Raw genomic sequence first — 21,333 nt, 5'->3', positions numbered from 1 at the left:
ATGCATGTTGTTGGTCTGTGGGAGGAAACTGGAGTACCTGGAGAAAGTATGTGACATCATGTGCACTAAATAATCTAAGTTGAAGTGAAATGAGAAAAAAAACTGAACATTGGCATGTGCCTACGTATTCACCCTCTTTTTTTTTTTTTTTAGCTATGAAGCCCCTAAAACGTTCTGGTGCAACCACTGACCGTCAGAGGTCAGAGGTCACATGCTTAGTGAACTGAAGTCCACCTGTGTGCAGTCCAAGTGTCACATGACCTGTCACACACACCTTGTCTGAAAGGCCCCAGAGCAGGTCTGTTCAGCTAAACGTTCTTGTCATTAATAACGCTTTAAAGCTAGTTTTATTTAAAAATGAGCCCATTGGTGGACCGAACTGAGCTCATCCGTGGGCCTGATTTGGCCCCCGGGCCACCAGTTCAATAGCTCTGCCCCAGAGACTGCAACACCATTAAGCAAGACGCACCACTAACCAAACACCATGAAGACCAAGGAGATCTCCAAACAAGTCGGGGACAAAGTTGTGGCTGGGCTCTAAAAAATGTTCAGTTCTCTGATGATCCCCCAGAACACCATCCAGTCCTTGATCACCAGATGGAAAGAACGTGGTGCCACAACACACCTGCCAGGAGAGGGCCGCCCACCAAACAGGGCGAGGAGGTATTAATGGAAGAGGCAGCACAAAGACCTGAGGTGACCCTGAAGGAGATGCACAGTCCCAGACAGACACTGGAGCAGGGGTCTGCAGCCTGCGGCTCTGGAGCCACATGTGGCTCTTTGGTCCCTCTTCTTTAAAGCTTTCACCTAAAACTGACATGAAACTGAATTTTATTGGTTAAACAACAAAAAATGATTAGTTCAGTTTTTCTGTCATTTCTTTTTCAAATATGGGACTGGAGCGAGTACAAGAAGAAATATACTTTATCTTGATACTTTATTTCTTTATATGAAGAACGGTCTGCATAGTGGATAGATTTTTTTAATAATAAAAACAAAGTTATAAACTGATTGTTTTCCTCTTTACAAGAATCTGGTCTTTTTCTTTAATAAATGTTAAAAATCATTAGATGTTTTTAACTTTAAAATGTCACCCTTACTGGCCACAAAAGTCCTCTCCATCAAACCTAAAGTGGCTCATGGGCCACCAGTTGATAACCACAGTTGTAGCAGGTTGTTGTGGCTCCGGACAAGTTTAATGTAGTGAACAAAGGTGTAAAAATGGTTCGTTTGATCATAAAGGTTGCAGACCCCTGGTCTGTCTGTAATAAATAACAAATTTCTCCCTTTTTAGGAAAGAGAAGGTGCCTTTGAAAACATCAATGAGCAGTCTTCACAGTGTGTCATGGTAAAGTTCAGAAATCTCCATAAATTCTAACTAAAAATATAAAGTTGTATGTCTAAACTGTGTTTATTTATTTGTGCAGGTGAAGATAAATGAAATGAAATTCGGCCCGTTTTGCTCCAGTGACTGTAAGTATGAAAAGGTTTATGATTAAAGGAGTTAATTTGGTCTCCTAAAATCCAGCAGAGTGTTTCAGAGTATTTCATGAAGGGGAATTTCTGTTTTGCTTTTTGCAGCTGGCAGATGGCGCTGGAGTCTCCTGGTTGTTGGTGTAATGCTGCTTGTTTGTTTGACTGTGCTCATGATTTATTGCCTCCATGACTTTGTCAAGAGTAAGTTTTCCTTATGTTCCCCCCCTCAATGTTAAAAGTGTAAGACATGTTACAGTATACCATAAAAAAAGACACCACCATATCTAATTTTTTGGTGGAACTGGTAAGAAGTTCATGACAAAAGGTGAATTGTTCTCTGGTTGGAATTTCCCAAAGCGCCTTCCAACAAAAGCTCCTTTCTTTCATTCTCTCCATAGATGCCATCATGTTGACTAGGTCTTGAATTGCTTTTTGGCTCGTGTACAAATGAGGTGTTTATCTCAAGATGCTGTTGTGAATTCAAACAGTTGTTATTCGTATTTACCTGTGGCATTCCAACTTTTACAGGATGGGCATGGAGCTGGCGTCATGGAGGATTTGTGAAGAGTGAGTCCTCCTTTTATAACCTCTTAAAAATACATGAATTCACATTAAATACATGACACCTCTGTCTCTTGCTCTTCCATTTCAAGTTGGCAGGAAGGGTCACGTGGTGCTGCTGAGCCCCCCAGATGAGGATGTTGGTGTTTCAGAGTCCATTGATCAGCTGGGGTCTCTCCTCTGCAGCCAGGGCTTCAGTGTGTCTGTGGACCAGTGGAGCAGGAAGGAGCAGTGCTCTCAGGGACCTCTTTTGTGGCTGTACTCACAGCTGCAGAGGATGGACAGCATGGGTGGTCGAGTTGTGCTTGTTTTGACCCCGAAAACCTCAGAAAGAACAGAGGAGTGGACCCACTTAAACAGAAATGGAGAAGTGGAGAAACTCCAGCAAATGAAGTCTCCTTATTCAGACTTATTTACTGCATCGCTGTTTCTTATTCACACGCACAGGAAGCTGGGCAGAGCGGCTGAGCGCTTTGTTCTGGTGAACTTTGACACCAGCCAAAAAAACAGCGGTCACAAGAGTTTACCAGAGCTGCTTCGAGGTCTGCCTCTTTTCCACCTCCCCTCTCAGACTCAGACGCTCCTCGCTGAGCTAACTGTTGTAGAAACAAAGATGGACCCCAGCAGAAGGACACGGATGGGGTGGAGGTGAAACCCTAAAACTGATGGAGGAAATGGACTATATCTAACATCATTGTGTAAATATGTTGCGAGTGTCCCAAAGAATACTGTGGCAGCGTGAAGTATTTGCTGAATGTGAACTGAATATAATGAAGATGAGACACTTTAACTCCCGTTATTTTAAAATAAAAAATATATTTTGTGATAAAAAGAAAAGTGTTTAAGCAGCTGGGCTGTGCAGCTTTCTGAAAACCCACGCACATATGCACAAATAAGGCCGCATTAAAGTATACAAAACGTCATTTAAAATGAACCTGTAGCTAAAATATTTATTTTACAGAAGGAAATGTTAATCTGGATAGAAAAGATTTAAGATATTCACATCATGTTTACCAGTATTGCTCATTTCATGAGATTAACTTGAAATGTAAACAATGTGACAAGTTTTATTCTGCATGCACTTATCAAGATGTATGATCCAACCTAAATGAATAATTAGATCTTTTGAAGTGAGGTTCTGTTAGGAGGCTGGGTAATTTAATACCTGCTGTTTGAAGAACCTCAGTTGGAGAACGTTCTGACCGGATTGACGATGGCTTGTCACAGATCAGCTGAGAGCAAAGTTGATTGCACGTCTTCTTAAAGGTACTCATTGCAAGGTCTTAAAGAACAATCCAAAAATTGTGAAAAGTATAGAAGAAAAAAAATCTGCACAAAATTGATCTCATATTGATGGTTTTTGTGCACTTAAATTAAATGTTTTAAGCAAAATTTGCTACCAGATACCAACCACCACGTGTGTTTGTTCACCTTTGGAAAAAGTGGTAACTGAAACAGATCAGAGATGGATACACTCATGAAGGAGCTGTTTGGGATTCAGAAGTCTGACAATTTTGATACAAATTTACATACATATTTGTTGAGTAAAATACGCTGATAAGTTTCAAAAACGTTCTACATTAAAATATGCTTGTGAACATATCACAGACTGGGAATAAGGATGATTTGAGTCATAAATATTCTGTTAGACTAGAGTTTAAAATACATTAAAGCAGTGTTTTCCTACCATAACGTGACTTACTGGTTTAGCAGAAATGTTATGAAACTGAGTGTGTAAATGCTGAGTTTTGTCTTTATGATGCTCCACCACCCTGCATGAGCTTTGATGTTTATTCTTAACTTCTTGTCCTTTCTCTTTTCTTTTGTGTTTCAACTGCAGATTTCCATTTAAACGTCTTTGAGATGCTTTTTTTCGTGCTTATTTACCTACACAGAAATCTTATGTGGTTTTAAGCAGATTCAGCCAAGTGCTTTATTGTCTCAGTGAGTGGATCCACATTCCAGAAATGCACATCAGGATATTTGGAAAAACTACTGGATCAAACTCTTAAATGTGTCCATTTAATGTAGTCCAGGGTGACCTACTTCTGTCTGATGTCAGACTTTGCAATGAGTACATTAAATAAAATAATAAAAACAACTCTAATCTCTTATTAATTTCATAGTGCTCAGTAAAAATTGTGTTTTTATCAACTTTCACCCTACAGTCAGTTTTGCATTATGGCTCTTCTGGCAGAAGTAATATGATTTTCCTGCTGGAAGTTCTTCTTGCTGCATCAAAAGCACTAAAGTTTAATTTATTACGTATTGTTCCTGCAAATAAGCAGTATAATTGTAATGGTCAGTGGCCCCCACATTGGCCTGTGTCTCACACTCCTGGTATTGTTTCAGCACCTCATGCCATAGTTTCTCTTCCCTGCTTTGCAATGCCTGTCTCCCATCTCCAGCTCAAGCCTACTCCTTCCAAGCCATGCCACGTCTCCCTTGTTTATCACAACACTCAGCCCTGATTCCACTCACCTGCTCTGCATCCTTTATAAGTTCCATTCTCCCTCTCCACCAGGGCTGAATTATTATACCTTCCATGGTCCCTGATATCCAGCCATCTAGTTCTTGTTCATGCTTGATGTTCGTGCCCTGTATTTGGATTTTCGACCTCACACCTTGTCTTGTGGATTTACCCTTTTGCCTGCTCCTTGTCTAGTTCTGCTCTGTCCTTCTGATCACGGTAATGACCTCCTCCTCTGCCTCTATGACCACGATTCACGGATCACCCTTTTTGGATTAATTCTTGGACCTCTACTCCCTGTGTTTGAGCCCTTTGGACCACAACCCTGCATTGCCTCACTTTCCCTCTCCATTAAGATTGGACTCCTGCCTTGGACCCTGACTCCAGCTACCAGCAGCCTAATTAATAAAAAACTGTTCTTGTTTTTGCACTCCTGTGTCTGGCTTATTAAGAATCCAAAAACCCACCCGTGACAATAATATGTAAATTATTATTAATTTGACAGCGATGTAGATTTAGTTCTTGCGTCACAGACTCTCAATGACTAATAGAATTTACTTGAGTCGTGGTCATTTTTGAGCCTTAAGTTCAAGCCAAGTTTGTCATTTCCAACACATGTGGTACATGAGGTGGAATGAAATTATGTACACAAAGTCCAGTTACTCCCAACCATTCTTTTACCCGCCAGTGCCCATGTCTAGCGATCACTGTGCGAGGGGCAAGAGACACTGCACGGGTTGCAAGTCCATCACAGGGCCGCATAGAGACAAACGAGACAACCATTTACTTTCTCACTCACACCTAAGGACAATTTAGTTACCAATCAATAGCATGCATGTTGTCTGTGGAAAGAAACTGGAGTACCCGGAGAAAACCCATGCATGCACCGAGAGAACATGCAGGCTCCTCCCAGGGGGGCCCCCAGGCCGGGATTTCAGCCGGCAACCTTCTTGCTGAGAGGCAGCAGCTCTACTAGTTGTGCCACTGTGCTGCCCTCCCAGTTACTTTTAAAAATGGTAAAGTATAGAAAGAATAGTAAATAAGAATCTAAGATAAACACTATGGTATATGCTAAACAGACACCCAAACCCTGACCAGAATTAAACTCTGTTCTAGACTTAGGTTGTCTGACGAAATGTTCACAGCAGGTAATGTTCAGAGCCCTCTTTATAGGGCTCTGGTAATGTTCAAAAGATCTGAACTATCCCTTTAAATCCATCCCCATTCTCCGCCTATTGAAGCCGTGATTGGCCTCCTGGAGTGGTATGCTGCGATTTGATTGGTTAGTTTTGGTGTCAGTTTGCTAGTGTCTGAGTGTGCTTGTTAAAAGTTTTAGCACCTCCTAGAGAAGCGGTGCCATCATTTGAGTTTAGATACCTCAGGTCCCGCTCGCTCAGAAAGTTTTTAGTTTGAGGTTTCCAAACAAACGAAGAAATTAGATTGGACAAGTGTCGGCTGTATTCACTTGTTTTAAAATATAAAACGCTCTTCGGTTCACACCCGGTGACACGGAGGTAAAAACATACACTAAATTATCTTCAGGAGGCTGTTTTTAAACTTACTTTATTGGACGGGTTTAGTTTGCGGCGTGTTGATACTTTTTAGGTTGAAATCTGAACGCGACTGCGACATATAAATAGCTCAGTTAGGGCAGCATGTCATTTTATGTCGTAGAAAGTTGTTTAAATGAGACCTTTGAATGGGGCTAATGTTATACTTTAGCAATGTAAGATGTATTTTGGAGCACAAGACTCATGGAGATTGTCCACATGAACGTATTTTTTAATTTTTTGTATAGCAGATGTGAAACACTCGGGACAGAAACTGGATGTATTATAGTACATGTATTAAAACTGTTGAAGTGCATGGAGAATGAAGATAAATTTAGTCAGATCTTATCACTCTGAGCCCTCTAAAATAATGTGTGTTTTTATTTGATTATATTAAAGGTGCAGTTTAAAAAAATAATCTTGTCTGGTTTATAATAAACAATAATTGCAACACGTGCTTGTTTTTCTTTAGGATTGTAAATCGGTTGAACGCCAGGTGTTCTGACCCCATGATGCCAGATGTTTTGCAGGACACTAACAGCTTGTATGTTCTGGTCAGATGGGGGTGAGGTGGTTTCACTGTAGCCTGCTGCTGCTGCTGCTGCTTGTTGTCCGGGTGCACAGCTGTCCAGATGCTTGCAGCAAGTGTTCAGGGCCAGATGGAGTCCACTGTGAAGAGTGCAGACCTGGGTGGACTCTTCATAATTACACCTGTGTTGGTAACATTTGTAAATATGTCAGCATTGTTCTGAACAGTGTTAACAGCTGCAGTGTGTGTGTCATCAGGCATTCCATCTGTTTTAGACATTGACGAGTGCGGCATCGAGCTGGGGAACTGTTTGGAGAACAGCTACTGCTTAAACACACAAGGATCCTTTGAGTGCAGAGGTCAGTACTTCATTGATGGGATAAAATATCAAATGTCTTGGCAAAGTTTGCAGAAATGTGACGTAAATCATCTTAACAAACTCGATGCAGTAAAAATTAAATGTTGCCGCATGTGTTTGAACGGTTTATGAGACGAATCGTTTGTGATGAAACAAAAGAAAAGCAGCAAATCCTCAAATTAACGAAACAGAAATTTTTTTTTTTTTTTTGGTAACTTCATGAATGATTCAAGTTCATTATTTAGCATCTCGCCAAATAATATTAGTTGTGACAAATTAATATAAAAAAAAAAATCTGAGTGCACACATCTGAAATCTGTTTGTATTTAAAAATATTTATACAATAGTTTGGTACCAGCACAATTAATAAATACTAATTATAATATTTTAGATATTTCTTGGCATCAAATTGTCTTCTAAATTATGTGTACAGTAGTCCCTCGTTTGTCGCGGGGATCCATACCCTGAAGCCCCGCGATAAGTGAAAAACCACAAAGTAGGAATAGTAGAACAAGTAGTAAGTAGTAATTTATTTTTGTATTTATATATGTAAATATATAAGGCATTTTAAGCCCTTCCCACACTCTTGCAATATTCAAAACAACATTTCTAAAGCTCTAAAAGAGCACAGAATGTCATGATTTCAGCTCCATGCCTCATCTGATCTTTGCCACCTGCAAGCGCTCTTGGCCACGCCCACTTCTCAGCTCTGCACACAGAACAGCTGATCAGCTGCAGCAGGAAGTTTATCCTGCAGTAAGGCCTGCACTGAGGTGCAGGCGGAAGCTTTTTCTGCAGCCCTGGGCTGCACAAATGTGCAGCAGGTGCTACATAATTTAAAATAATTTATTTTAAATAAAAATTCCATGCCGATCGTATGGCTCGTCCATCAATCAGCCAATTGTGTGTCATGTCTTATTTTGAAAAACAGTGAGAGTGAGTTCGGGATGAACGAACCGCAAAGTGAAGAGAGACTACTGCATTACAGGTACACTTGTATACAGCCAGTATGAAAAATACAATGCACATGCGAGTTACTTGGAAAATTATGTTTACTTGGTTTATAGTTTGATTTTGGACAATTATACAGCAGGTGGAATTTGAGGCAGCTCACTCTCCAAACGGCTCCATAAAGCCTACTGGTTAGAACAAAAGTGGCTTCTAAGGTTTTAAAGATTTAACATAAAACTTGAGAATTTTGCAAACATATTATTGAAGCTTGATGGCTCTAGACACAATGCGTTAATTGTTTTGTAATTTGTGTAGGCTTCAAATGTCCATAATGCACTTTATAATTGTGACACGATTGTGCTATGTTTTTAGGTGTTACCCAGAAAATCAATTCTTCTTCAGCAAAACAGAAATCTTTTTTTAACTTGGAAGGGAAACTAAAACACTTTAAGTGTATTTTAAAATGAAATGTTGCGTCCTATCTGATCCTATTTCTCTCTTTTCCTTTTATTTATAATATTCACTATAGATGAGGATGAGTGTGATGTATCATTGAAAAAAGTAAATGGTTTGCCAGGTTGTGATGTGGCCTGTGTGGGCTGTATGGGGAGTGGACCAGCTCGCTGCAGAAAATGTGCTCCTGGATACAGACTGACAGGGCCCAAATGTTTAGGTAATTACAAATGATAATAAAAATAACAAGCATGTATGCTATATGGTTATTGCATTAATTTTTGGTCTGCTCAGACATCGATGAATGCAGTGACAGGGTGCTCGCCTGTCATGGTCTGGATGAGATTTGCATCAACACAAAAGGCTCGTTCCGTTGTGAGTGCGCCGACGGCTTCATCCAGAAGAACGGTGTTTGTGTGAGGAAACAGCTGCCCAGTGAGTGCAGTTTATTGGCTGTGTGGATGCTTAAAAACAGAGAAAAGAAAATCTAGCATTTATTTTTCGCCCTTGGTCGCCCCCTGCAGGTGTTCAGGAGAAAGGTCTGTTTGAAGACATCCAGGACGACGAATTGGAGGTGCTGCAGCAAATGTTTTTCGGGGTGGTGCTTTGTGCTTTGGCTACACTTGCAGCCAAGGGCGATCTGGTCTACACATCTGTTTTTATAGGAGCAGCGGCAGCCATGGCGGGTTACTGGCTCTCTGAGAGAGGGGATCGTCTGCTGAACAGCTTCATGAAGGGGCGTTAACGCTCCAGAACTGTTAACTCAAAAGACACGACTAACAGCAGGCACAGGGACCACGGCTTGTTGAAGTGATTAAAGAGGGCATGCGTAAATGTTTTATTTTGAAAGTGAAATTAGGAGCTGCCGTCCAAAAAAGTGGAGTTGGATAATGTAACGTATCTTTTGATACACTTTAAACAAATCAGGGACTTTTATTTTATAAGTTTTATACCTTTTTATGTAGTCTTCGGTTACTGCAGTTTTTAAGAGAATCTCTCTACCTAAAGGCTGAACATTAACTAAAAATATTGTTTTTAAATGTGACTGTTCAAGAGAAGAGGCTGTCCAGACATACGCTCCCATTCTGACACAAGTGCTTTTACTGTGGGAAAACAAAAATTCACAAAAGTTTATATAAAATAGCGTTCATTTGAAACACTACGAAATTCTTTAGATTGGCGGTTTTAAGACGGCAACAATCCACCGTTTGTCACGCTCTAGCTGTTAACTCATCGATTTGGTCAGAATTAAACTCTTTTATTCCAAACTAAGATTGTTCAAAGTGCTATCTGCAACAGGTAAGATATTAACCGTTCATATCCTTTCCATAGTTGTGTTGTACAAAACATTTCAGTATGTTTTTCATGATATCCAGGCATAAATAAATACTAAACACTGTTTTTACACTTTGAAGTCTTTGCGTTGTCATTCTAGGTGGCAGGTTATGTGAAACTCAGTTTTTCTATGAACACGGACAGTTAAAGCAACAATATACAAATGCAGTTGCTAAGGTGAAATATTTTAAATTAGGGCAGAAAATCAGTAACGAAGACAGAAAGAAAGTCACCTTTATTTGATGGATATAAACAAGCTGGCCAACACTCAATAGTATTATTCTGATACAGCACAGACGATAGCAAACAGGGGCACTGAGGACAGCCTCCTATAGTTTAAAAAAAAAGCCAACCAAACGTTATTTATCCATGCGTCATTCAAAACTTGCTCAGTCTCACTTTTTTTTTTTCTGGTCTGGGACATGATAAAGTGTTTTTTAAATAGAATTTTCTCTTACATATTTCATAACAAATACACACACACTTGGAGATATGCACACTCAAATGCACTCTCACACACACACACACACAGACTCTTTTTCTGAATACAATCCCCTCCCCCCCAAAAACATGCTGCACTCTCACAAAACTGCACAGGCTGTCTACTAAGGGGACACAGTAAGTGAGACACACGTCAGTCTCGAACACGACATCACACCGTCACAATGCACAATGCAGATGCAGCTAATGGACGAGGAATGACGCATGTCGGAGACGAGCTCACGTCCAAACGAACGATCATTCAGCATGCTGGACACACATTTGAGTTTGTTCCTAGCTCGTTTTACTGTACAGCTCAATACATTTACTTTTATAAATAGTACAGTCTCAAACTGGCAAATTAAATAAGCAGAAATGATAGAAAATATAAAGCTTAAGAACTGAGAAAAAGTAAAAATAAATGCAACATTTGCTCAGTCAAACAAAAAGTACTTCTGGCGTTGGTCACAGTGAATTGTTCGAAAGTTTTCAGCAACAAAAAAAAAAACCCAAAACAGGTTTACAGCAATAACGACAAAGTGAACGACAGGCTTGTTTTTTTTTTTTTTTTTTTTTTTTTTTTTTTACTTCTTTTGAAGGCCTTTTAGACATGAGAATGTGAATCTACATACTTTTCTACACAGCTGCTTCTAGGCACAAATGAAGCCTTTACTTCTTATACTTTGACACAAACTAAGTGCAAGTCTCTTCTTTATTTCTAGGATTAGTCCTTGAGTCTAAACCCAGATTAGCAGCCCCAGTTTCTAAACCTTAGTGTCTCTTTAGATATTCTTTTTTTTATTTTTATCATTTTTGACACAACAGTAGATAAATCTCTCTGCACAGACAGCAGGAGATTATCTACGTTATCGTCACCTTCATTTGGCACATAAGAGTCAGCATGCACGAGCACAATTAAAATGTTCTATGTTGTCTACCATGTAAATCATGTATGCTATGGTAGGAAAACTCCCTACTTCAAGTATTCAGTAGATAAGGACCTGAAAATGGAGGCTTTGTACTCCACCACGCCCTGATGGAAAAGTTAAGACGATTTTTGCGCCTCTGTCTGTTTGCATTGTCTTTCCTTCATAAAAATAATAAAAAATAAAAAGTTAACGCAACAAGTTCTTGACTCTGTCTGTGACAGGGAATCAGACATGTAAAAGATGATACTTCATTTGTGAAATTGTGGTGGATTTAAAGGTGCACACAACACCTGATACTTGACACACAGGCACTGTGAGGACAAAGGAAGGAAGAGGGGATTAGTAATAGTCTGATTCTTTAATACTGTAACACCATGTGTTAAGTTTCTTTACTTGATCAGCTGCCACAGTAACACACATCACAACCTCTGTTCACATGACGACGACAACAAAAACACGCAAAGCGAATGCATCCAGACAGAGACACTGAAACCTCATGTTGGAGGGTTTGATCGTCCTCGTTCACAAGTGCAAGCAGACAGAATCTCACCGCTGCCTGTGTGAGCTGCACAACACAGAGCAACTTGTTTCTGCTTTTTAAGTTGTCACCACAGGCCAAGTGGGCTTCGGCTGAGTTGTACTGACATTAAAGGGAGAGTTCAGACTGTGTTAAGTGGGGTTCTGTGGAAAAGTTCTGAACAATTAATATCTTACCTGTTACACGTAGCTGTTTGAACAACCCCGATTTGGAGAAATCAAGTTTATTTTGACTGGATTAACAAATAATTAGCCTGAGCGGAGTAAAGATGAAAGTGGATTGTTGTCATTTTAAGACAACTCCAGATTCAAAAATTTCTTACCAGTTTAAGTAAATACTATTTTGACCAGGAGCGGGCAAACTTTCGGACTCGCGGGCCACATTTAGTTCTAAAATTGGAGCGAAGGGCCGGGCCATAATACACGCCAGCGTCTGTAGTGTGCCTCTACTGGGGAAATGCTGGAACTACAGGCAAAACGACACCAGTTGTTTTCTCCTATTAAATTCAGTTTTTTAAATATAATTTGAACCAGTGGTGTTTTTAACCTCTTTTTGGGGGTGCTTAAGCACCCCTAAATTTTACCTCAGCACCCCATAAAAATAAAGTAATTGTCCAAATTTTGGACAGTTTCGGTGGGCCAATTAAAATGCCCAATGGGCCTGGGTTTGCCCATGCCTGATTTTGACGGTCTTACCCATCTGGCAGTTTTGAATTACATGATTATTCCATATATCTCTACTGGAAATACCTCAAGGTGAACTGAGAGTGATGCACCTAGAACTTGCAAATAACCATAGAATCCTACATGAATATCAGTGAAATGTGAACCTGACAGTTATCAGTCCATTAAATGGATGTTATTAGTTGTTATTATCCCCATAGGTAGCGTTCAGACGGTTCCCTCCTACCTCAAAGTAAGTTTAAAGTTACGTTTTTATATCGCAACTCAAGTGTAAAACCGGAAGTGCATTTTAGTTAGCTTTATGTAACCCTTTTCCTAAACCTAACCTTACACCTGACCCAGACCACTGACCCTAAACTTAACCCCTTTACCCTTGACTCAAAACCTAACCATGTGACCGTATTATCAGTGATAAGAACGTACCTTTAAACCTACTAGGAGGTAGAGGTGGGACAGTCTGAACGCTACGCATGGGGATGATAACAACTAACCATTTAATGTACGATACCATCCGAAGCGGGTGAAACTGACAATAAAGTAAAAGTTTGTAAAATAGCATTTGAATGAACTACTCTGTAATTTTCACGACTGGATCGGACTTCCTGTTTGCTCATCAGTCCCATCTCTCCAAAGTGAAGTTGTTCTAAACATTAATAATTATTCCTAATCTTTCCACAGAGTCCTGCTTTTAAAGATCTGAACTTCACCTTTATTAGGAAGGAATGTATTTACATTTTCTTTTCTAGACTATCCATAAACCTGGATTCACTTCTAGGTTGACCTTTTACTGCTGCTCTAAAGCTGTTTTTATTTGGGCTCTCCTGCATTTTCAGACAAGGAATGTTAACTTGGCGCTGAAGGGTTTTCTCACAGCATAGATGAAACTCTAAGTAAAACATCTCTGACCTACAGCCAGTTAGAAAAATAACTATAAAGGAGAGGGGGGAGGGGGGAAATCATATCTTGTCAGTTTGAAACATTTTTTTTGAACACATATAGACACACTCTATAGATTTCTCTCTATATGTATAATATATGCATATCTATCTTATGTATACATATTTTACGAGGCACAGGCCACCTTGTTGAGAAGGAGAAAACGAGTCACCATGTGTGGGGAAGGTCACACAGACTACTGCTGGAAGAGAAGGACGAGGAGAGCAGGACCTTGCCTGAAGTTCAGATTTTAGAAACATCTACTGAACTCTTTCACCACGTCATAGTCACAATACCTATTGTAATATATCTCTAGGGAAATGTGTGTGATTCTTAACATTGTTCACAAAGTCCCCCTCTCTGTTGAACTGTATGTACAAAGCAGTCGTTTACAGTTGTTTCTGAAGCCTGGAGTGGGATCAAGTCCCTCAACTGTAGAAGGACTAACAGATGCTCTGGTTAGATCTTCTGATACCATTTAATCGGAGCACCGGCAGAAGCACCATTAAGAAAAATTCCTGCAACACAGAGGAGGTGCATAGTCTCATAAAATTATAATAATCTGTTGACCGTTTTCTTGGTCGCTCTGATTGGATAATTAATAATTTACATTGATTCAAATACGCATGGATAATAAAAAAAAAAAAAAAAAAAAAAAAAAAAAACATCCCCTCTAGGTTGACATCTGCATAGATTGATTTTTATGTGACTACTTCTGATTGAAGTGAGGTAACATGAATAAAAAGATGCTGATAGGAGCCACAGCTTTCAGGTTTAGACCTAAAGCATGCAGGGCACGTGCAGCCAAGGAAACACGGAAAGGCTCGAGGCGCTCCTGTTAGTTAGCCAAAAGTACTTCGTTGTGCCAACAAGAAATGGCAACAGAAAACCTAAAATGACTGGAGTCGCAACGACAAAAGCTCCAGATGAGACCATTAAAAGATGGACGGTCATGGAGGATGTGTGAAAGTGTAATAATCAGGCCCTGTGTCCCACAAAAGATAAATACAGCTCATTGAAAACTTAAACAGCACACTGAGAGTCATGAGAGCTACGTGACGGGGTCAGATGTCACCACAGGGGTCAGGAAGGCAGCAAGGATGGAGGAAACAGGACGTCAGGCCGAGGAGCCAATCAGAGCCTGAGGAGTGCGTCAGGCAGGTAAAACAGTCAAAGTAAGATGATGGAAATAATTCTGGGCTGGCAGAGACTATCATGAGATCTCAGCTGGGAGGATGAAGAGGTTGCATTCAGCAGACGACCGACAGGTGAGGTGTCTTCTCTGAGACCTCTGTTTCTATGGTGATAAAGTCTGTCATAGCAACAGACTGTCTGTCTCTCCATCACTGTGAACTGTTTGCAAACGAAGAGGCGGATGTTCTTCCCGTCAGATTGGAGGTCCCACAGCACCTTTGTGAAAATATATAAAAGCAGTCTTAGATTCAGCTTGGAAACAAACAAACAAACAAACAAACAAAAAAAGAATCACAAATATCATTTATTGTGCTTTTCTTACCTGCTCAGCTGTCAGTCCCAATGCAGAATCTGCACACCTGAGCACCTCCTCTTTTTCATCAAAAAGAAAATAAAACAAAAAGCTCCCACTGTTTCCATGTACTGATTCACTGAAGGTAAAAAAAAAAAAAAGATTTAACTGGGGGATGTTTTAACATCATGGGATGGCTGTGCTCCTCCAGAAGTGATCGCATCATCTGAAGGTAAGAGATAAAATGATGTCAGGGTGTAGGCGGCTGGACAAATGAAGTTAAAAACTAACAGTGAAGATTATCTTACCCCTCCAAACAACTTTGGTTGTCAAAGCTATGCCCAAATGCCCTCCTCGTCATCCTGTGTGTGAAGAAGAGACCATAACCAAGTCACCTTCTATCAACTGATATATTCATGTACCATTAAATTCATTCTACTCAAAAGTCAGTGTGTAAGTAGCCTATTGCTGTAACTGTAAGGACCAGGCTGTTTTAAAAGTACTTTTTTGTAAAGAGTCACATAAACCTGAAGGGTTTAAAGTAGTTTGTGGAAAAAGTTCAAGAAAAAGACCTCTTGTGTTTTCAAGTTGTTTTGTGCATCATTTTTTCTTAAACTTTGATTTTAGTCGACATAATTGAAAAAGGTTTGTCATGTGCAGAAACCAAAAATGATAAAAATGTAACACATATCATACTGCCAGGTGTTACATATTTGATTTATTGTGAAATATTTCCCTACAAACCTGTCTAAAAGTATGATAATTTTCTATCAAATGCAGTGGAATTAGAAATGTTCAAATAAAGCCATCAATATTACTTTCCACTTTAAAGCAGATGAAACATAATAAGCATTTTTACAAGTTAATGTATTCATGCAGTTGTTCTCTGAAATAACCAAACTTTTATTGTTTGATTTTAATCATCAGCAACATGAGGGGAAAATAAGTGGAGCTGTTATAAACTTAAGGAAAATCATAAATATCAATGAAAATATTTGCGGATTATCAATATTTATTTTTTAAATACTGGTGGCTTTTTGTTTAAGTATTTTATCAACACTAAAAAAAAATACATTGAAACATGAAGTTTTAGAAAACTTTGTATCAAGTTTAACTGTAAAATGACTAAAGAAAAAAAAACATGGAAGAAATATTTTCACAGATTTTTATAAAAGCTTTTAATGAATGAAAAACGGTTCAAATAATCTCTGTATCCTCTCCAGAGATAAACCGTGGTGCTCCTGCCCATCGGTGCCATTTTATTTATTAGTTGGTTTGTAACAGGAACCAGCTGAACTCTCACTGTCATGTTGTTAGAAATCTGTTTTAGCTGTTTACAGATACAATATCTGCTTGTGCTGCTGAAATGTCAGCATTTTTTAAAATCTAATTCAAAACTTTGGGATATTAAAATTATGCAACATTTAACAAATTTAGCAAGCTGTATGCTATTTAATGTTTTTTTATCTTTACAATTTTTAAAGTTATGCAAGCACATTGTTAAGTTTATATAAAACATTTGTTTTCATATTATTCAGAAGTACAAAGTAGGTAGATGGAAGATAGATAGATGATGGAAGGATGGATGGATGGATGAATAGATAGATAGATAGATAGATAGATAGATAGATAGATAGATAGATGGATGGATGGAGAAATTCGAGAATAATACAGATTTTAAAAAAAATATTTTTGTATGATGTTTTTTAAACATTAATGACATCTGACCTGGTCTGGGGAGGGGCGGTGGCCGGCATGTGGGGGTCCTCGAACCGGCCCTCCTCGATGGTGGGGCGAAGGATGGCGTGGATGCTGCGCGAGGTGCGGGTGCTGAGGGTGCTGAGGGTGTTGAGGGTGCTGAGGGTGCTGAGGATGAGGATGTTGGGGGTGTGGTCCTGGTTGGGGAGGGCCATGTGGGTGCTGAGGGTGAGGGTGCTGTTGTGGGGGATGTCCATGAGGTGGCACGTGCTGGGGGTGCTGTTGGTGGGGGTGCTGAGGCTGTGGGGGGCGGGGGTGTTGTTGGTGCTGGGGAAGTGGCTGAGGGTGCTGTGGGTACTGTGGCTGTGGCTGCTGTGGATGGGGGTGCTGAGGTTGGGCCTGTGGGTGCTGCAAGTGCTGTGGATGTGGGGCGTGTGGATACAGAGACTGCTGGGCATGGGCTGGGTGGGGGTACTGGGGCTGAGGCTGAGGCTGAGCGTGGGAGGCCTGCGTCTGGTGGTGAGGAGCGTGGGGGTGGTATGGCTCATCCTCATAGTTGTCGGCGATCAGCTTCATTCTACTTTGAGTCTGTGGCACAAACAAACTCGTTACTGCTTAACAATTAACAACGTCTATAAACAAAGTTTCTTTCACAAAGAAAAGATGGAAAATCAGGTCCCTGAGTCACCAAATTAAGTTGTAATTCAATCTAACAAACTCTGCAGTTTAGTTTGAGTCACGTCCAATGAAATGTAAATTCTTTGGTCATTTAGACAGCAGGTTTTATGAAGCATTTTATTTCACATATGTTAAACAACCGACCACTACTCGCTTTACTGCAGATAGATAAAATACTTCTGTTACTTTTAATCTTAATTTTATTTTGAATTTGAGAATCATCCATCTATCCATTATCTTTTACCCGCTTCTTCCATTTTGGGTCACGGGGGTTGCCGGTGCCCATGTCCAGCATTCACTGTGCGAGGGGCAGGGGACACCCTGGACGGGTCGCAAGTCCATCACAAGGACACTTAGAGACAAACAATCATTCAGTCTCTCACTCACACGTAGGGACAATTTAGAGTTACCAATCAGCCTAACATGCATGTTTTTGGTCTGTGGGAGGAAACCAGAGTACCCGGAGAAAACCCACACATGCACGGAGAGAACATGCAAACTCCATCCAGAAAGGCCTCCGGACTGGGATTTGAACCAGGAACCTTCTCGCTGAGAGGCAGCAGCTCTACTAGTTGTGGCACCGTGTTGCCAATTTGAGAATCAATGCAACAATAATTTCAAAGCAACTGTAGGAACTGTTGTTCTGCAGAGGATTAATTAATTATTAATAGCATGGGAGCTAGTTCACAAAGGGGGAAAAGTTGTTGTTTGAGCTCATAGTTTGAAATTAATAAAGAAAATGTTGTGTTAGGCTGGAAGCAAGGGTTAAACAGCAATATTTATTTATATACTTTTAAATGATAATACAAACCTTGGCCGCAGTATGTTTATAACTGAGTAATTATAAAAAGTATGGAGATGCAGCAGACCTAAATAATTATTGCCACTCTGCTGACTTAAACAGGCTTTGAAATTTACTGCAGTTTTCAGTCTGAAACAGTCTCTGTGTAAAAATAAAAAAAAGAGAAAAACTGCATCGCTTAACATAAAAAAAAAATATAAAAAAAAAAAACTGCCTGCAATAAATTTATCTGCATTGCTAAAAGGGTTAAAGTCAGCCTCTAGGACAGACAGAGTCAAACTTTTGGTTTTGCTTTCAGAGCAGTTTTTACTCAGTATGCTGGTCCTCGTTATTATTCTTTACCAGAAAATCGACTAGTAGCTAAAAAACTATGTTCTTGTGTGGATGCTCATTAAGCATTCCTTTTTTACTCCGCTGAAAACATATGAGCACGTGCTCCCCAAACCTTCACTCAGTGTGGTCTTAGTAATTCTCCTGAGTGAATTCACACCAACACAATCACAGCTTTGAAATCAAAAACACCCAAGTCACTTAATAAATGCTTAAAATAAATTACAGAGTTGTAAAATGTTCAACTTTCAAGCGGTGGGATGTTTCATCTCAACATTTAGCTCTTGAAGTTGATTTTATATACAAGCTACAATAGTAGGACGTGTAAAAACTGCAGAAGTAGTCATGCAGCAGCCCAGGTATAACTGACTGACTGCTGCAGCTATCATTATTTTTCCGAACAGTGCTTGGTAGTCCCGAAGACAGAGCAGCAGAACTAACATGTTGTTTGAGCTGGTGCATCAGTTTGTCCCGCTCCCTCTTCAGAGCCAGAACCTCCTCCTGGGTTTTCTTTTTATTGGAGGCAGACAGTTCAAGCAGTGCAATGTTGGCATCCTTCTCACTGATGGCTGCCAGCAGAGCTTGTTGTCTGAAAGAAAAATAAAGACATTACAAAAATAATCAATGTGCAATGCAAAATATAGTTTGGAAGAGGACACATTATGATTTGATGGTTTTTTTTTTTTTTTTTTGGGGGGGGGGGGGGTACATAATACATAGTTTACTTAAAGTTATAGCTTTAGTAGCTTAAGTAAGAATTAAGTAAGTCTTACTTATAGCTTTTTAACATGTCCTGCCAAAGTGAGTAATACTCTTCTACGAAGAGCACAGCTTTGTGCACAAAATGTGCAAAGCAATGCAGATCTTAAGCAAAAGAGACCATGTTGAAAAAACAATAGCATTCATTCAAAAAGCTGGAAAATGTTTTAGTTGGAGATGTTTTAGATGGCAGACAGTAGATTTAAATATATTTATTGACTCTGATTTGACAGGAAAGCTTGAATAAATTATGTAAACCTTTGACATGCTAGAGCTAAACATTAAAACCAAATTATCAATGTTCCCCTGATCATAAGTTTGGTCTTTTTTTATTACTGAAGCACTCTCTCTTTCTCCGTTTCTCTCTTTTCGTTTGTTTTCTTCAACAACTTCCTGCTTGACTTCTCGATTCTTCAAAAATGAGATTGTTCTGTCCACTGTCTACTGCAAGTAAGATACTGACGACTCATAAAAGATTCACACGTCCCTACTTTAACGATGGCAAAAGCTAAAACAAAGAGTCCCAAAGTAAATCATGAACTGCTTGCCTTAACATTTTTCCAATTAGTTTAAGAAAATAAATTGTATGGCATCAAATGAAGCGATCGTTTATCACTTTCAGCCCAGCAACAAAACTAACTTCATTTCCAGGATCTCCTCCAGCTGTTTCCTGCGCTCTTGTCTCATGTTGGTCAGGTGGGAGTCCCTCTCCTGTAGAGACTGCTGTGTGGAGGAGAGACGCTGCTTGGTGGCATCCAGCTCCTGCCTCGTCCTTTCCAGCGTGTTCATCAGCTCCTCCAGCTGACCCGACAACAACAAACAAAAAGCACGCCAGGTCATTGTAACAACACTTCTTTACTTATGTATCATCAGTGGTGTGCATTTCTTCACAGTAAAATAAATGTTCACCTTTACATGATGGCCGCTGTCTAAAGAGCTCTCCTTACGGAGGTCCTGTCCTAAACCCTTCTTGTCCCCTTGCAGTCCGAGTTTGATATTTGGACCCTTCTTAGTCTGATCTTTACCTCCTTGCCTGTGATGTCACACAATTTAAAACCCATTATGTCAAGAATGTTTTGAAGAACCTTGTCACAAAATAGTACCAGTATATCAGCAGGGCAACAACAAATCATGATTATAACTCGTAAATTGAGCCTCAAGTCACTGTTGAGGTTACTTTCAGGTTTCAGTGTGGGAAAATGGGATCGATGGGTTAGAAGGGGAGCAGGGGAACTTCTTACCTGGGAGCTAAACTGCAGATGGGTAGAGAAAAAAAGGTAGAAGACAAGAAGATGACAGACACGTGAGGAAAACAGTGGAAGCAATAAACAAAAGCACACAGACGTAATGTGTGAAAAAGTATTAGAAACAGAAGATAAAAAGACAAACACGAGAAAACAATGACGCCCAAAGGGAATCACGCTGTGCTGTAATAATCCAACAACGCCTGTGACAGTCGCTGCTCTGCAGGCTGACGCAGCTAATGCAGGATGCACCTTCTCTGGAAGAAACGTGGAACAATTGCTGCTGCCAAGCCCAGGAGTGGCAGCCATGCAGTCATACAGGCAAAGATTAGCAGAGTTTAAACAGGAGTGCTGAACACAAGGGAGGGGAAGCAATCTGTGGCTTGATCAAGGATTTAATGAGTTACTAATGCAGGGGCAGATACCAAGGAGGTCCAACTAATAGATAGGAACGAGGACTCAGTCCAGATTCTACACGGCCTCACGCTGATCATGCAAGTCGTTCTGATCATTTCCTGCAGGGCAGGTGGGACAAGCTGGGAGGAAGAGGTGGGAAGTAGAAACTGAGAGAGACAATTTGATAAGAGATAAGGTGGCCGGTGAAGTTATTGTGATGAAAAGTGAATTGCAGATGGCATGTGTGGTGATGTGGATGGATGGGTGGAAAAAGAAGAGGGAGGGGGGAGGTGGCACACTCATGACAGGATGAGGCATTGCTTCAAAGGACCGATATAGCAACAAGAAGCTACAATAAACGAATAAAACACCAAAAATACATAAATGGCCGTGTGAATTAGGCTGCGTTACAAAAAATGGAACTTCATACTGTAACCTTAAATAAAATGAAAAAGTTCAAACTAAGTATGGACCAGTATTTGGTTTCAAGGTGTACTACAGTATATTAAAACATCACCACTTCAGTCGAATTGTTCCTATGGTTTAAATTATTTCTAGTAAGATGCCAAAAACAGTTATATATTTTTTTCTGGTTATAATTAGCACAAGGTAGTGCTCCCCCCTCCCCTACCTGTTTCTGTGAGCTGTCATCAGCTGTGTATGATGCTCAAAGGAGGAAAGTTACCACAAA

At 40.0% G+C, this 21,333-nt stretch overlaps 3 protein-coding genes across 6 annotated transcripts in view; 2 read left to right on the top strand and 1 right to left on the bottom strand.

Moving 5' to 3' along the window:
• Positions 1 to 3,017, top strand: part of il17rc (interleukin 17 receptor C) — an 8,953-nt gene extending 5,936 nt beyond the window's left edge. Inside the window, exons 10-14 of the mRNA XM_037679851.1 lie at positions 1,295 to 1,348; positions 1,428 to 1,473; positions 1,582 to 1,677; positions 2,005 to 2,043; positions 2,130 to 3,017. Coding sequence (XP_037535779.1) covers positions 1,295 to 1,348; positions 1,428 to 1,473; positions 1,582 to 1,677; positions 2,005 to 2,043; positions 2,130 to 2,689 — 795 coding nt within the window. The 3' untranslated portion in view covers positions 2,690 to 3,017. The remainder of the gene's footprint in view (positions 1 to 1,294; positions 1,349 to 1,427; positions 1,474 to 1,581; positions 1,678 to 2,004; positions 2,044 to 2,129) is intronic.
• Positions 3,018 to 6,689: 3,672 nt separating this feature from the next.
• On the top strand, positions 6,690 to 9,526 carry LOC119412816 (protein disulfide isomerase CRELD1). Its single transcript, XM_037679850.1, has 5 exons — positions 6,690 to 6,747; positions 6,844 to 6,945; positions 8,425 to 8,568; positions 8,643 to 8,783; positions 8,873 to 9,526. Exons 1-5 carry the CDS (start codon positions 6,690 to 6,692, stop codon positions 9,091 to 9,093), a joined length of 666 nt encoding a protein of 221 aa, XP_037535778.1. The 3' UTR covers positions 9,094 to 9,526.
• Positions 9,527 to 14,817: 5,291 nt separating this feature from the next.
• erc2 (ELKS/RAB6-interacting/CAST family member 2) overlaps positions 14,818 to 21,333 on the bottom strand; it is a 41,297-nt gene continuing 34,781 nt past the window's right edge. For all 4 annotated transcript variants that reach the window (XM_037678849.1, XM_037678851.1, XM_037678850.1 and 1 more), the window contains 6 exons: positions 19,912 to 20,035; positions 19,643 to 19,803; positions 18,685 to 18,832; positions 16,464 to 17,021; positions 15,044 to 15,097; positions 14,818 to 14,961 (listed from right to left, as the gene is read on the bottom strand). In XM_037678849.1, coding sequence (XP_037534777.1) covers positions 15,071 to 15,097; positions 16,464 to 17,021; positions 18,685 to 18,832; positions 19,643 to 19,803; positions 19,912 to 20,035 — 1,018 coding nt within the window. In that variant the 3' untranslated portion in view covers positions 14,818 to 14,961; positions 15,044 to 15,070. The remainder of the gene's footprint in view (positions 14,962 to 15,043; positions 15,098 to 16,463; positions 17,022 to 18,684; positions 18,833 to 19,642; positions 19,804 to 19,911; positions 20,036 to 21,333) is intronic.

The sequence above is a fragment of the Nematolebias whitei genome, chromosome 7 (assembly GCF_014905685.2).
Source record: "Nematolebias whitei isolate Nwh7 chromosome 7, NemWhi1, whole genome shotgun sequence".
Lineage (NCBI taxonomy): Eukaryota > Metazoa > Chordata > Actinopteri > Cyprinodontiformes > Rivulidae > Nematolebias > Nematolebias whitei.
The sequence above is the reverse complement of the archived record's forward strand: the minus strand, read 5'-3'. Positions and strand labels throughout refer to the sequence as shown.

Bases quoted from the DNA above. Each gene is read 5' to 3' on its own strand.
- LOC119412816 (XM_037679850.1), top strand. From the start codon at position 6,690: ATGCTTGCAGCAAGTGTTCAGGGCCAGATGGAGTCCACTGTGAAGAGT. The intron at 6,748-6,843 runs GTGGACTCTTCA...GTGTGTCATCAG, and splicing joins TGTGAAGAGTGCAGACCTGG to GCATTCCATCTGTTTTAGAC. The intron at 8,784-8,872 runs GTGAGTGCAGTT...CGCCCCCTGCAG, and splicing joins TGTGAGGAAACAGCTGCCCA to GTGTTCAGGAGAAAGGTCTG.